The sequence below is a fragment of the Pezoporus occidentalis genome, unplaced genomic scaffold (genome assembly GCF_034315485.1).
Source record: "Pezoporus occidentalis ecotype Australia unplaced genomic scaffold, CSIRO_AGI_Poc_V1 ctg41, whole genome shotgun sequence".
In the NCBI taxonomy this organism is placed as follows: Eukaryota; Metazoa; Chordata; class Aves; order Psittaciformes; family Psittacidae; genus Pezoporus; species Pezoporus occidentalis.
The window spans coordinates 4,706,238-4,721,421 of NW_026915736.1; the positions used below are offsets into that span (position 1 = coordinate 4,706,238).

The following is a 15,184-nucleotide window of genomic DNA, read 5'->3' on the forward strand; positions in this document are numbered from 1 at the left end:
GCAGCGCTGTGCTCAGTGCACCCAGCAGGGAGATGCTGCAGGGAGATGCAACCCACACAACAGGATCCTAGATGTATGCCTTCCTCAGCTCCATGCAGAAACAACAGGGGCACAAAGCAAAGCAGGCTCTACTGCAGCTGCCACACCCCTCTTCAAGGAAAGAGCACACCTCACTGGCTCAGTGCCCTATCTGCATGTTCCTTTTTCTTCAGTGCTCCATGACAAACCAAACACAGCCCTTATTAGGTGCCGGGGAGCACAGTCATGCTGGCATTAAAGCTGTCTTACTGAGCTGGTACAGGTCCTTGCTCAACATGCAACAGGAGTGTCTGCAGTCTCGGCTTTTCGGAATTTAGCACTGCTGTTTCATATATGTGCATACAGCATGGAAGCACAGATGACAGAGATCAAGTTCAGTGCTTCAGTACAGCATAAGAACAAAGTACACAAACAGCTGCACCAGCGTAATCAAAAGGTCCTCACAGCATTAGTGTGTTTTCTTCAGCAGAGAGCAACAGCTGATGCGTAGGAAAGAGCTCAACAGGGCAAAGAGATAAAGACAATTCCTTCTAAATAATCAGGGCTCAGAGGCTTCCTGAGTCAAAGACGGCTTCATTTTTATTTAACAGTCAAAAATGGGCTTTTCCTCCCTGATTTTCCTTAATCCCTTATTAAATCAAAAGCTAGGGCATCCCCAAGTGTTTTGCGACAAAGCACTTTACAGATTGCTTAGGCACTACCAATGCAATACAGAAGAAAGCTGCATGTAAGACATCAAGTAATGTCAGCAGTTAATGCCTGTTCTGAGAAATGAGGACATCTCATTTAATAGCTGTCTTGTAATATAGTCTAAACTGGAACTGAAAAAGGCAGTTACTTAAAACCTTGAATACTTACTGAAGTTTAGTTTTAGCCACTATAGTTTGTAATATCTTCCACTTGCAGATCTAAACAGTGCTTAGATTTGACCTGTGATTCCATGCCCTTCTAGTAATATTTTGTTAACCAGTAGAAACTGCTCCCCAGCAGCTCCTACCATCTGGTCTACTTACTGCACACAGCTCAGCACACCCCCAAAATCCAGCACTGCTTTCCAAAGAAATATATCCTAATCAGTTCTAACTCTTCATTAGGGACTATAGTGATAGGACAAGGGGTAATAGGTTCAAATTTAAACAGGGGAAGTTTAGACTGGATATAAGGAGGAAGTTTTTTACTGTAAGGGTGGTGAGGCACTGGAATGGGTTGCCCAAGGAAGTTGTGAATGCTCCATCCCTGGCGGCGCTCAAGGCCAGGTTGGACAGAGCCTTGGGTGACATGGTTTAGTGTGAGGTGTCCCTGCACATGGCAGGGGGCTGGAACTTGATGATCTTAAGGTCCTTTCCAACCCTAACTATTCTATGATTCTATGATTATGCAGGGACTTTAGAGTTCTCTTAAAAATCACATGGATATGGCAAATAGATCACTCTTCTACAATCCTAAAGGAACCTTCACATACTGATCTGCAACCCAAAACAAAGATGAATTTCCAAAACAACCGTAAGGAAACTGTGCCAATACTGATCAATCTGTAAGAACCATGTAGACTTGCTTTTAGATTACTGTGTGACAGAACTGAAGCCACGAAAAGTATGAATGCAAATGAATGCTAATGAACGCTAATGAACAAAGTCTTTTCAGAAGGGCTTTATCACATAAGCAAATGGGTTTGTTTATTTGGTTTTGGTGGTGGTTTTTTTAAGGCAACTCAAATGCTTATGATAAGCTTCCCTGAAGAAGCAATGCTGATATTTAAGCAGCAGTAATTTAAGAAACTGACTTACTTTCTCTTTAAAGAGAAGGCAACTGTGCAATTATTCAAATAATGCAGACTTTTCTTTAGGAATTCTTACTCTGAAGATTAAGTTAGAATAAATGCAAGAGGAAATATATCACTCATTTGAATTCTGTGTTCTTAAGGCAAGTAACTTCTGCAATATTAATCAGCCGTAAGAGCTTCTGCTGAATAGCAGAAGAGTTCTCTTTTTTCATATGTGGAGACCTGACAACTGTTTACACTGAGATGTCTGAAAGACTGCAAATACTGCAGTGAGGGTATAAAGCGTATTGTACTATGGGACCCTACATGTGGGAGGTGAACCGAGATGCAAAACCAGAACTAACGCCAGGGATTTTACAAAACGCACAGGGTTGTCAGTTTTATACAATCATCTCTAAATGGCATAAACTATGGGTCATGCTTAACCTCCCATCTCTGAAAGCCTCATGATGAAATTTTCAGGAGTTGATACTCTGCACACATGGATACAGTGCTGCCTACCATTCAAAGATACAAGAATAGCAGAAAATAAGAGCCAGGGACATGAGTCATGCTGAAAATACTAGCAAAACAAGAAAGACAGCAGCTATTTGCAGGCAAAAATGCCTTCCAAGATAGAAGACAATGGGAAAAGAAAACCCCCCAAAAAGCCATTTTTAACACATATCCTGATAAATTCATTATTTGTACCTGTATGCCAGATGCTTACAGTTCCAAAAAAATGGCAAACCAGTTAACCAAAATATATAATTATTTACCACTCAGTATTCATAATCATTAAGAGTACTACTCCATCCTGCATGTCTCAGTTTGAACAGGAAAAGGATAACAAGTATGTTATGCAGCACAGAACTATTCATAATGGACTGTTTCTTTTGAAAAGGAATGAACATCCATTTCAAAGCAAAGAAAAAGAAATTACACTTCAAAAGAGGAGGATGGAGTACCAATTCAGCAAAGGCTGAGCCATGTGTATGTAACACAGGAGAAAGCTAATTTGGACTCCAGAGAACATAGCAGTTTTCAACAGCAGTTAAAAACCAGAGGCAAACTAGGACAAAGTCATTTATTCATTGCTCAAAATGTGAACTAAATCTCCATTATTTGGATCACAGTAGCTGATCAGTGCCAGTAATTCACCTCTAGGTGCCATGGACCACTTAATCGTGAGCTGCTACATCATTTCATACAGTACACAAAAAACATTATGCATGCACACAGCTAGACAACTACAAGTTGTTAGTCAGACAAGGTTGAAGAGTATCAGCAGCAAACAACATGATGAGCAAGAGGGAAAAATGTCACTGAAGCTTTTCCTGCATCAGATTTCTGTCAAACTGCAAAATGTTTTTTCTTCCTCAAAGCTCAAAAGGAGGCCTCCAAGGCAGAGCAAGACAATGGGTCAGACACTCAAGTGAGACATGAAAATTTATCTTGAAGAAACAGGACAGTTTGATAAACGTGAGATTCATTCCTAAACAGAAATAGCTCATGGTATTCTGTATGCTGCTTACACTGAGTACACTCAAAGCTGGTCACTCAGAAGCAGAAGCCACATGGTTATGGTTACTGACTTGTCCTGAAATTTATGCTGTGTTTAATTAAAAGGGACAAGGTACAATAGCTTAGACATAATGCCACAATACTGCAAACATATCAATCAAGAGGAAAAAAAAAGCAAACCTGTGTCTGCCAGTAAGTAACTGACTGGTACACACACATCCTTGTATAAAAATCATTAGACTAAATTCCTGCCCTCTTTATTGCTACTTAAAAGGCAGAGACACACACATATCCCCCTGCACACACTTCCTGTTAATCCTGATCTATTTAAAGTGTATCAATCTACTGACAGGAAAGCCTCACAAAACCTCAACAGCAATGAAATTCCAGAGGTCATACAGCTGGGTACGTGTGTGTGCACACCCATGTAAGTGCTTCCACTGGGAGCAGTAAAACACTTTTCAAACAAATCTCCCAGCTGTACCCAGTGACCACACTGTGGTTTGCATCACTGAGTCTCTGAGTATGCTTATCTGAGTTCTGATGAAACCCATCTTGAAGATGCTCTTCCAGGGAGCACACACCTCACACAAGCTGTTACTGGGCATTCCATAAAGCAGATGAGAATAAAGCTAACTCAAAGTAAAAACTTCTAGATGGGTATCATGGGGACACTGTGCCCTCAGCACCAACTGTTTCACTCTCGGAATGTGCTCTTGTTGCATCGCACTATTATCTAACATATACAAAGTCAGAGAGAGGCGAGTCCACCAACCATACAGTACATGGGAGCTGTGAAGACAATTTTGTCTGATTACTAAAACACCAAGTTAATTACTAGGAACTATGCAACCTGGGGGAAGAGGGAGAGGGTAGAATATGAACGTGCAAAAGAGAATCTGATTTAAAAATGTTTTAATGCATCTTTGCTTCTTACCTAAGAGTTACTATGAAAGGAGCTGGAAACACAAAGCAGTTTCCACTGAGACATTAAACATCTTCCATTGAACTTGATTTCTCTACTCCCTGAAAAACACAAGTACATGCATAGGGAGAAGGACTTCCATGCTTATTTTTCACTTGTCTCTCTTGCCTCTATGAGGACATAGCCTGTTACCTTCACATTGCACTTAATATCCCTACCTTTCTCTGACCTGACAACATCTTTCTTGATACTGCACAGGAGAAGACACGTACTTCCAAGAACACTGCTACCACAGTTCCACCCAACAGCTGCATATGGAGAACAGATGAGGAAGCAGTTTTGCCAGGTGGAAGGATCTCAGCTCAGCATCTACCAGGACACACCCTTCTTCACCACAGCTTAATATGAAGGAGTGGGAAGAAAATAATTTTGATCAGCATCACATGATTATCTTGAAGTTAGCAGACCAACTCTAGGCATTTGCTTCCATTCTGAGATGGCTTCAAGGTGTTATGCCCAACTCAATTCAGTAAAATTACAGTGGCTACTTCAAAAAAGGTGACTAATCCTAAAGACCTGCCAGTTCTTACCAGTATCCTGTTTACTAACTTAAAAACTAAGATTTGGTTTTGGTCTATTTACATTAATAATAGAAGGAGAAAAAAAAAATTAATCAATCCCTGAATGGTAAGCACTAGGAAGTCAGAGTTAAATAAATGTGCTTACTGAAGAACGTGGTTTTACAAAGATTAAGTGAAATAATCATATCAATATGAAGCTTTGGGTTTTAACAAATCAACTATGTCAGAAACAGATTTATTCTTACCTTTTATAATATTTTATTTTTTTGAATTAATTGATTCCAGCAATATAAAAGTTCCTTAAAATACCAATGCTGTTTATAACTGGTTGAAACTCAGAACAGCTTATCTCTCATACATCATTACAGTTTTTGGACAAAATAGCCCCATAAAAATCACTTGAGTTCAGGACTGGTGTCCTGGGTTCAGCAGTAGCAGTCATTTTTCTCCTCCTTGGTAGCTGGTGCAGTGCAGTGTTTTGACTTTCAGCTTGGGAACAGAGCTGATAACAATGATGTTTTGGTTTGGCCAAGGACTTTGTGAGCCTCATGCTTTGCCAGGGAGGAGGGGAAGCCAGGAGGAAGCAGAGACAGGACACCTGACCCAAACTGACCAAAGAGGTATTCCATACCACAGCACGTCATGTCCAGGATGCAACTGGGAGTTAGCTGGAAGGGCTGGGAGACTGCAGGGTTGGAGGAGGTATGGGTGGGTGCTTGGTCGGGCTGGGGCAGGGGGTGAGTTATCGGTCGGCTGGTGGTGAGGTGATGTATTCTCTTCCCTTGTTATTTCCTTTATCATTATTATTATTGGTGGTAGCAGCACTGATTTGTGTTATACCTTAGTTACTAAACTGTTCTTATCTCAACCCGTGGGAGTTGCATTCTTTTTGACTCTCCGTCCCTCCAGGAGTAGGGCAAGGGCAAGAAGAGAGGGGAAGTGAGTGAACGAGTTGTCTGGTTTGGTTTAAACCACGACAACTGGGAAGACCACCTGCCAGAAAGCACCAAACAGTAAATGAAAGGCATGTACTGCAGAAGCAGCAACATGCTGTCACAGGATGTCAGATCTGACCATCACTGTTTGTTTGTCAAATTGCCGATGAAAGACTGCTGGCTTAGCACTATAATGATACAAGCCAGAGAGTTCAAAGAGTATTGCGACTTTCAGAATTCAGCTTGACTCCTCAGAGTCAAAACAGCCAATGTCAACTAATACACTTTCCTGTTAAAAAAAAAGGCAATTTTGACATCCTAGGTTAGGATGCTAACAGCAGCTCAATGTATGCAGTATCAACAGTTCACTGTCACTGAAAAAATGCTTTGTTAAAGCTGTTAATCCTTTTGATGGGACACTTCTCCTTAAAGTTATCCAACAGAGATATAAGAAGCTCTTTTTAAAATTAGTTCTGGTCAGTCTACCATTAAATGTATGGAAAGGGCTACGACTAACATAGCAAAACTTTAGAACACTTCCATTGATGATTTTCCAAGACTATTTACTTAAAATAAGCTATGGAAAAAGTATGAGCCAAAACTACCTGAGGTTGGGTACTAAAGATAGATCAACCTTCATATACATTAAATAAGATTTTAAAAATCTTTAAAAATTAGAGGGAATGCAGACTGATTTGCAGGCAAGCAAAAATAAATGACACATGCAGGATGTCTTTGATAAACATCTACTGCAAAGTGTAATGCAAGCAAAATGGAAAACTACAGATCACAGCACAGCCCAGTTTCTTTCCCCTCCCACACAAATATCATCATATTAGCCCTAAGATAACTCAGTCAAACCAAGAGCCACGCACGGTTTCAGACTTCTCCAATGTCAAAACACTTCCAAAATCAGGTACAAGTATTGCATCCTGGACTTCAAGTAAACTTAGACACAGCACTTGTTTCAAGTCGGTATTTATAGCTTCCTCCAGTCAGCATGTGGAAAAAGCTTACATCAACCTATAAAACATCTCACAGGTTATACCCTTAAACTTCTATCACAGCAAATCCACTAGAAACAACAGGATCTCGCATACGGTTTATTTTCAAGGATTGACAGTTACAGTGTCTAAAATTTGTAACAGGAATATAGCAACTTAATGAGAACAACCTACTTATGAAAAAAAACAAACCCAAACCTACTTACAGGGCAAGAAAGATGCAACTAAATAGTGAACTATGGACTAGCTGCACATCAAACTAAAGGCACATGGAAGAAAAAAAAATTATTTTTTTCTGGTTAAGCCCTTGATAACTGGAAATTAAAGCTCTTCACAAAGTACTGATTTGACAATGCCTTCCAACTCATCTGTCCAAAAGCATGCTTCGAGATCTTGCACATGTATCTGTACCTTGTTGGGCATAAAACACAGCAGTTATTCATAAAACTTGAATAAAACATGAAAATAAACAAACAGTTGCAGGGTTATGACTGGATGAAGTTTCTGTCTCGGATGCAGAGCTCAAAAGCAGTCTGTTGGCTAAGCCATGTCTGAATTCAGCAATGATTTCATTCATGTATTCAACACTACTGTCATGACTAACTCTATTAATGTCACTTGATCAAAATAATACTTGTAATACTGCTAACGCCAGCTGTGGTTAGTGAGCACTTCTCAGCTGTAATGTTGACTTAACCAGGTTAAGAGGACTTAATCTCTCTTCTTCAGTTCCCTCACCTGAGTGGATACAACTGCTTACGGTCTCCAGTGAACCAAACTGTGATTTGTTAAATGTTTCTTTTTAGTGGGTTCTTCAGTTTTGTTCAATATACAACCTTAGGAAAGGAGCAAGAGAAGAGGACTGAGCAGGTGAAGCAAAAAGAGAGCTAAGGCAGTGTCTCCAAATACTTGTCAGTAGTTTCTGTCTTTTTCAGACAAAACCAGGCCTTACAGTAGGCTGAGTTTGAGGGGTTGTGTCTGGTTGGGTTTTTTTTTTTAAACACATAATAAAAGATCTCCGCTTTTCCTGACAAATATATTCCACACTAGTTGAATAACTTCCAAGCAATGACAGTGTTAAAAAACAAGGAAAGAATTTTGCACAGGTCACTTCACAGCCCAGGATTACTCGAGTGAGAGGCAAAATAGACAGGTTTTCTAGAGCCAAGACCTCAACAAGCAAATTTAGAGAAGTTTCTCCACACATAGCAAGGCAAGAGAATAAGAAATACTATTTAAAGCTAGCTTAAAGTTGTTTATAAACATTAAATTCTTACTGAAAAAGTGAGTTAAGGGAAATACACAAATTAGAACAGAAGTTAAAAGCCACTAAGCAATGGACTAGCACTGCAGTTAGCTTTTAGTTTGAACAACAGTCCACAAATCTCCACTGCAGACCGTCTGTGCAGCAAGTATTCTTCCTCATGTTACCAATCAGAAATGTCTATTTTATTCTCTCAAGAAAATTTCAGTCTTTAATAGGTGCTAAACTGAATTGTTGACACCAGCATGAAAGCTTTCTGAAATATACTCAGCGCAAAAAAAAAACCAAACCAACATCTAAGAAATTAATACCAAAAGACTCATTTCTAAGGCACAGAAAAAGAAAAATAAACATTCTGATATACAGCAGTCACCTAATACCTTGAAATGTCATGCTGCTTTGAGAAAACACAGAGCCTTTCACACCAACTTGAAAGAGTCAGTGCTTTTTCCTATTGTACCTTTGTCCCACTAACACAGTAAGTCTTCCCATATGTCTCAGTAGCACTGAAGAGCACTAACAGAAGGATTATAGTCTTCCCCCTCTTCCTTGCTCCTCAAGCTGAAAGGTTCCCATACTCTGTAATTATGATTTGCAACTGTATTTATATTCTTACCTTGGAATATTCAAATGTAATCAGTATTCACCTTGTCTCTATTGGCTTCCTATGGCCACAGGCAGAACTAGGATCAGCACAGAGTTGCAAGTCACTCTTAAACATTCATTTCCAGTTTAAGAGCAGAGGGCCATCACAGAAAATCTGCTGTTCAGAGGACCTGGTGTTCCTTAACAACATGCTGGACAACAGAAGTGCTGAGCAGACAGTACAGGTCTGGCACAAAACAGCAAGCTCTTGTATACCTTACTCGTTTTGACCTGATAAATGAAAATTAGTTTTATCTGTAAAAAGGGAACTAAGCTCAAAGGGACCAGCAGGTGGGCATATCACAGCCCCACAGTTCCCAAACCTACATGCTAGAGCACAAGTTACTGAACCAGTCGAATTAAAACTGCAAACAGCTGCAAACAAACTTCTGCAGATGTTACTCATGTACGCTTCACACCCATAATTTGCAAGTCAAGTAATGCCAATATTTGTGTTCTGCAAGTACATAATTATGTTGCTACAGAACATAATATTCCTCTTGGAACTCAGACTCAGGATCAAGAGATTTAATTCACTTAAAAGCAGAATTCTGGTTGAGACTTCACATACCTACCGTAACATGCGCACTACTGCAACTTTTTTGGTCATTATTATGTGTGTGAATAGTCAGTTATTTCAGCAAGACTCCATACGTTAAAAGCAACTTTCAGGAACACTTATTCACTAAGTCAATAATGTCTGTAATCTTTTATTACACATACGATCAAAGTTTCAAGAACTGGACTTTAACTTTAGAGTACAATGGTCAGGTTTCAAAACCACAAACATGAGCGAGAGTCCTGCTAACTACATACTGGAAAAAAAACACTTCAGCTTCCTGGACCTACTGAAGTTTAACAATACCACCTGCTGCTTCCTCAGTAACAGAACTCTGTACTTTTCAGCTCAGTGTGATACTAAGGGCCATACCTCTAACATCACCACCTAGATGAAATTCATTATTACTGTATCTGCTGGTTTCTACTAGGAAAAAAAAAAAAAAAAAGGCGATGAAACAGTGAAGACATTCCAGAGGTGGTGCGTTGCTGCATTTGGTATTTTAGGAGAGGATCATTTAGTTGTGGTCAGGTTAATACTTATAGTCCAATTTTTCACTCCCAGAATTACAAGTCCCTTAAGATGCAACTGAGATTAAGAGTCTATATCTGCAGTTTAGGAAGATAATTATAGCATCTCTAATTACCATCAGAACAAGCTTTACAAGCTTTTTTAGTAACACCACGAAATAGCCGTATGATTAGAGACCATTACAATTTAAAATCTGAATTGCAATTGCAGCAGCTTCTACTTGTAGGTCCATTATATAACTGCAGGATCAAAAAGGCTATTTAATTTTCACCTTTCCCACTTGACTTAAGTTTATTCCCAAGTGACAATTTTCTAGAGTTGAAACCATTCTCTCTTATAAAGTATAATATTGCTGTAAGGTTTTTTCCATATGATTTCACAATACAGACATTCAAAATTAATCAAAACAGTTTCCATATAAACCTGCAAGTATTTAAAGTATAAAAATTAAATAAGAAACACATAAAAAGCTATTATAGAACAGTATTTGAAGCATACATATAAACACTGAAAAATATCCCATAGTTACCAAAACACCTATAGCTGTTTTATGCTGCTAATACAGCAAAAAAACCTACAGCTGAGTTTACATTCCCTGTATTTCTGTTTCCGAGTCTAGTGTAATATTCACTGATAGGAGCTCATTAAAAACCAAAAAATATTATTTTATCAGCAGAAGCTGAGGATCTCTGATCTTCAAGAAATACTACTTCAGTTCTGAAAAGACCCTTCTCACTTATCAACAGCCTGACTTCAAACTCGGGAGGCAGGAGCTCCCTGTTCTCTCCCAAGTCAAGAGACAAGAAGCAATGCTTCTTTTCAAAAGGCCATTACAACTGACAGTACTTATTGGACTGCCCCAAATGAAAACATTCTTCCACGCTTTGGGATATAAAACAAGTTCGTCCTCCTGCCTCTACCCACAAATACACATTTTTAAATGGAAAATTATTACATATCAACACAGCTGAGGATATAACAAATCTTCCTGTTCTGCAACACCAATAAAAAAAAACAACAAAAACTTAAGAAATTACTTCAAGTGAACCATCATACAACACAAGTAATTAGCTACCTTCATAGGAAATTTTAGTGCAATTTAATGATTGGAATTTTTTAGGTAAAATAACTAGGAAAATAATTTTAAAATAAATTCTTAGAAATGTCAGAAGGCTGAACACATAAAGGGAGTTTCTGTTAAAACATGCAAATGCCACACCTTGCAAAACTTATAGAACCCAAAGAGAAAGAGAGAAATACAAGCGCATTTCCCTCTCCCACTTTCCCCCTTTTCTCATTATCAGTTCTAGATTGCAGTGCTGGTGAGCCAGCTAGTCTCTTCACCAAACATATTATGCAAAAAAAACATAAGAAAAAGCGTTAAGCATTAGAAACCAGTATCCTGGACAACCAAGTCATTAAACTTCATTTAGTGGAAATTACATGGATCCCACTATTTCAAACTTCCATCTAATAGCTGCACACAATTTTTGCTGAATGCACATTTTTACAAGCCTCAAAATACTGAGTAACCTATAATAACAGGCAAGATAAACCACATACCATCAACAAAATGAATAAGCTCCATTCACATAATGAAAGGGCAAATTCATACTGAATACTACATAGTTTGGGTATATTAGGGTGGGAATTGGGTTTTTGTTTTTTTTTTTTTTGGTGGAGGTGGTGTTCGGTGGTTGTTTTCTGGTTTGTTTTTTTTTTAACTAAGAAAATCTTACATTTCCACAGGCTACAAAGGCACTTGTCCTACGGACGAGTCCTGAAGACTACACCAATGACACCTTTGAAGTTTTCAGAAAGGTTCAATCCTATAATATGACAGATAGTTCTTAGGAGAGCAACAAAAAAAGAAACAAAATAAAGCCCCACAATATTTACTGGTGCTTAATAATCACCTAGAAAGGAATACATCCAGGTTACCCATTACCATTGTGCAACCCCCAAGCTTGCATCTCTAAAATGAAAATTCCTAGTAACTGATACAAAAACTTTGCACTTTAAAGTTTTACTCTTCTAGATATAATCTTAAAAATCCGACAAATTATTTCAAGTGCAGATATAAACCGGGACAAAAGCCTGGTACTTACACAGGAGGAAACATCAATACTGAAGAGTTAGTTAAAATAACTTTGCCTTAGTCTCAGTATTATTACTCACCCGCTTTGGCCCACTAAAAATCTTCCTGGTGTTTTCCTTAGATTTATCACCTTGCTTATTTGCGGATTTCTTATTGCCTTCAAGCACACCAGGTGTATCCTCTGAAAACTCCAGAAGATCTGTGAAAGGTAAAAGACACAAAATATCCATATTGAAAGTTATTGAAGTGCTAGAGCATTTCTTGCATCTGGCATTTACACATGTGTAACTTAAGAAATTATATAATAAAAACCCGATCTGCATCAGAAATATCAGCTTTAAAGCCAAACACAGTACTGGATGGAGCTCAGGTTTCCTGGCTAGACCGTCACAATACATAAAATATACATCACATGGTTTACAGTCATAATTATTATAGCACCTCTGGCCCCTTGTGTAAGCTTCAAGTTACCATTTCCCATTTTGCAGTCCTGTGAATCCCAGGTTGCCGTTTATACGTGCTTACTTAATGGCTTACTGCTACACCTCTGAGCAGCAGGCAAATTAAACAGTAGATGGGCTTCTATAAGAGAGTGAGATCAAGAGATTTATGAGAATACTTTTCACTACAGTTACAGGATGGAAGAATGGCTCTCACTTCTCACAAAGGCAGCCTGTTTATATTTGCTTGTTCTGCTATAAACACTATCAAAAACAAACATGGTCATCAACTCAGAAAGGAGTCAGCTGACAAAGTCAGACTCTGAAACGGCCTTTCAGTGTATTCAGTACTTGCCTTAGCAGTGGTTCTACTACTCAGTTCTGGACAGTAAATCTGCAATTCACTCATCTAATTAAATTCTTTTCCTGTTTTGTTGTTTGGGTTTGTTTTTGTTTTTCCCCTTTAAACTTGTATTTGAAGCATCATTCCTTGGAGAGCAGCTTATGCTCTTTTTACTTGGCACAAACCAGAAGTTACCATAAATTTCAAGCTGGAAACAAAAACGGGCACAGAGAAGCACTATTTCATCTATCAACAGTTTAGAAAACCTATCTATTCCAGAGAAGCTGCTACTATTTGAAAACTGCACTGCAAAAATACCAGCAGGTTGGATTGGTTACTCTAATCGCAAGTGCACTTGCATCCAGTGAAGAGGCCTGGCCAAGCACCTAGGTAAGGAGGCAATCAAAAGCAAATGAGGCAAGCAAATTTATAAGTATATTCACAAGGACACAAAACTTACCTAGTCTGGGGAAAATAAACATTCTTAGAATAAGGCTCAAACATTTCTTAAACTGCAGTAAATTTCAACAGGTTTGGCAGCACCAGGGCAGCAGGATGCCTACTGCAAGGCACCCACCAGAACCAGCCTCCTGCATCCCAGCCCACTTTACGTTTCAGTTTAGGTGTACAATGTTAGTACAAGAGCTTAACAACTGAACAATCCCTCTGAAAATAACTGACCTTTTAAAGATCTTTTGATCAAATTCATCTAACAGAGGAAAAATACCAAAGGCCAATTTTCATTAGCTTAAAGCAAAACTGCTTCTAAATCTATACAGAAGCCAACTTAGTCCATTGCTGCAACTTGCCCATTAAAGGAGTCAAATCAAATTGCTTTGATACATATAATTAAAAAAAATAATTAAAAAAAATCCTGAAATACTTTTGAAGAAGCCAGGCCCTGAATACAATTCCCAAAGAAAAAAATCAAAGGAACAGAACTGGATCCTCCTATCACAGGTTAAAAGCTAAGAAGTTCCTTGGGTGACTCCAATAATTACAAACATGCAAATCATTCTAGAAATACAGGATGTGTTTTCACCCACCAAATTGGCACAGTAATTTGTGCCTTGTGCTAAGACTTGAAGCTGGTGTTGTGGTTAATACTGATTAACGGTACTCTGTATCAACTAAGCCACAATTCTGAAACATGTAGGTCTGTTTGAATTATACTCCTGTGTGATCCTGAACAATCCCATTTAAATGAGGTACTTTTCAATCGGACCCCCCTCCCCCCCACCCCACAAAAAAAAACAAGCAAACAAAAGAAAACCAAACCAAACCAAACCTGCAAACCCCTTCTTGGTAAAAATGTTTCAACCACTACTGACAACAGGATAATTCTGCATTTTTGATGTTGCTAGCACATAAATGCTTTTATGATTAGCTTTGTTAGATTATCTCCAATGCTTTTATTTAAGCAATGCTCTCCGAGACCTTCCAGGTATCCTAAAAGCCCTCTCTGCATACATACATTGCCAGATTTTCAAATTTAAACTAAATAGGTCATAGGGGAGAAATCTTTAGTTGCATTAACTAAGCCAGGCAAAGACACAAGTAGTTTGGTAAGCTGTGACACTAATGAAGCTTGTTTTCTACCGGCTCTCTCTTGTATTAATGTTTTTTTTTTCCTCCTCACAGATAAGATGAGCATATTGACCTTTTTCCTCAATATGGGAGCATGTAAGGCCTTTTCCCCTGTACCTGACCATTTCAAGGTATTTATGATCTTGGAGCTCATTTGCCTGTCTCAGCTAAAATTGGAAAGAAGTTCAAAGACCAACTAGATGGCAACACCACAGTAAATTTCCCTGGGAAAAAAACAACCCAGATTTGTTTAAGTGCCCAAGGGTAATTCTGCAGTAGATTTTGAAGTCCAAATAGGACTCTGCCTTAGAGGACTTTGATGTACTATTAACTGACTAAAAACATTTAACCTATTAAGGTGATTAAATTTTTGAGGAGATCCAAAGGAAGGAAAAAAATGAAACCAAAACCAAGCAGGCTTGCTCACCAGAAAAGAGCTGAGTGATAGATGCTGGTACACAAAAGATACTCTGTCATCCAAAAAAATTTACAGGAATCTGATCTTTATCACCAAAAGAAAAAAATGAATGCTTGACACAAAGGTTAAGTTGTGCATCAGAACTGATTTTCAAAGCAAAAGGCTAAGCTTCAATACTTAAACTACAATAACAGAATAACTGCTACTGTAATTTAAAATCAAGAAAATTCTAAGTTCATCATCACTATACTGCTGATGAAATATATAATGAAGAAGGAGGTAAACCAAATAAAAGTAAATATGTTAGAGATGACTGAACTTCACACATTCCTTTAGCAGAAGGTTTCAGGGCAACTTCTATATCCTGTTTATGTCAATCTACATAGAAATACTGCAGTGCTTAATTTTAATCAGCATTTTTTATAGTTTATTTAGATTTTTGCTATGCCTGACACTTTCTGTAATAATTTTATTGTCATTGGCCAAAATGAAATGTACCAAAACAAGCATTACCATAGTCCTAGGTGCA

The 15,184-nt window shown here is 38.4% G+C and overlaps 1 protein-coding gene across 5 annotated transcripts in view; it reads right to left on the reverse strand.

Annotated features, from left to right (window-relative positions):
• The window catches only part of WAPL (WAPL cohesin release factor), a 70,957-nt gene that overhangs the window by 30,460 nt on the left and 25,313 nt on the right, over positions 1-15,184 (reverse strand). For all 5 annotated transcript variants that reach the window (XM_062634057.1, XM_062634055.1, XM_062634056.1 and 2 more), the window contains exon 4: positions 11,948-12,066. In XM_062634057.1, the coding sequence (XP_062490041.1) occupies positions 11,948-12,066 (119 nt within the window). The remainder of the gene's footprint in view (positions 1-11,947; positions 12,067-15,184) is intronic.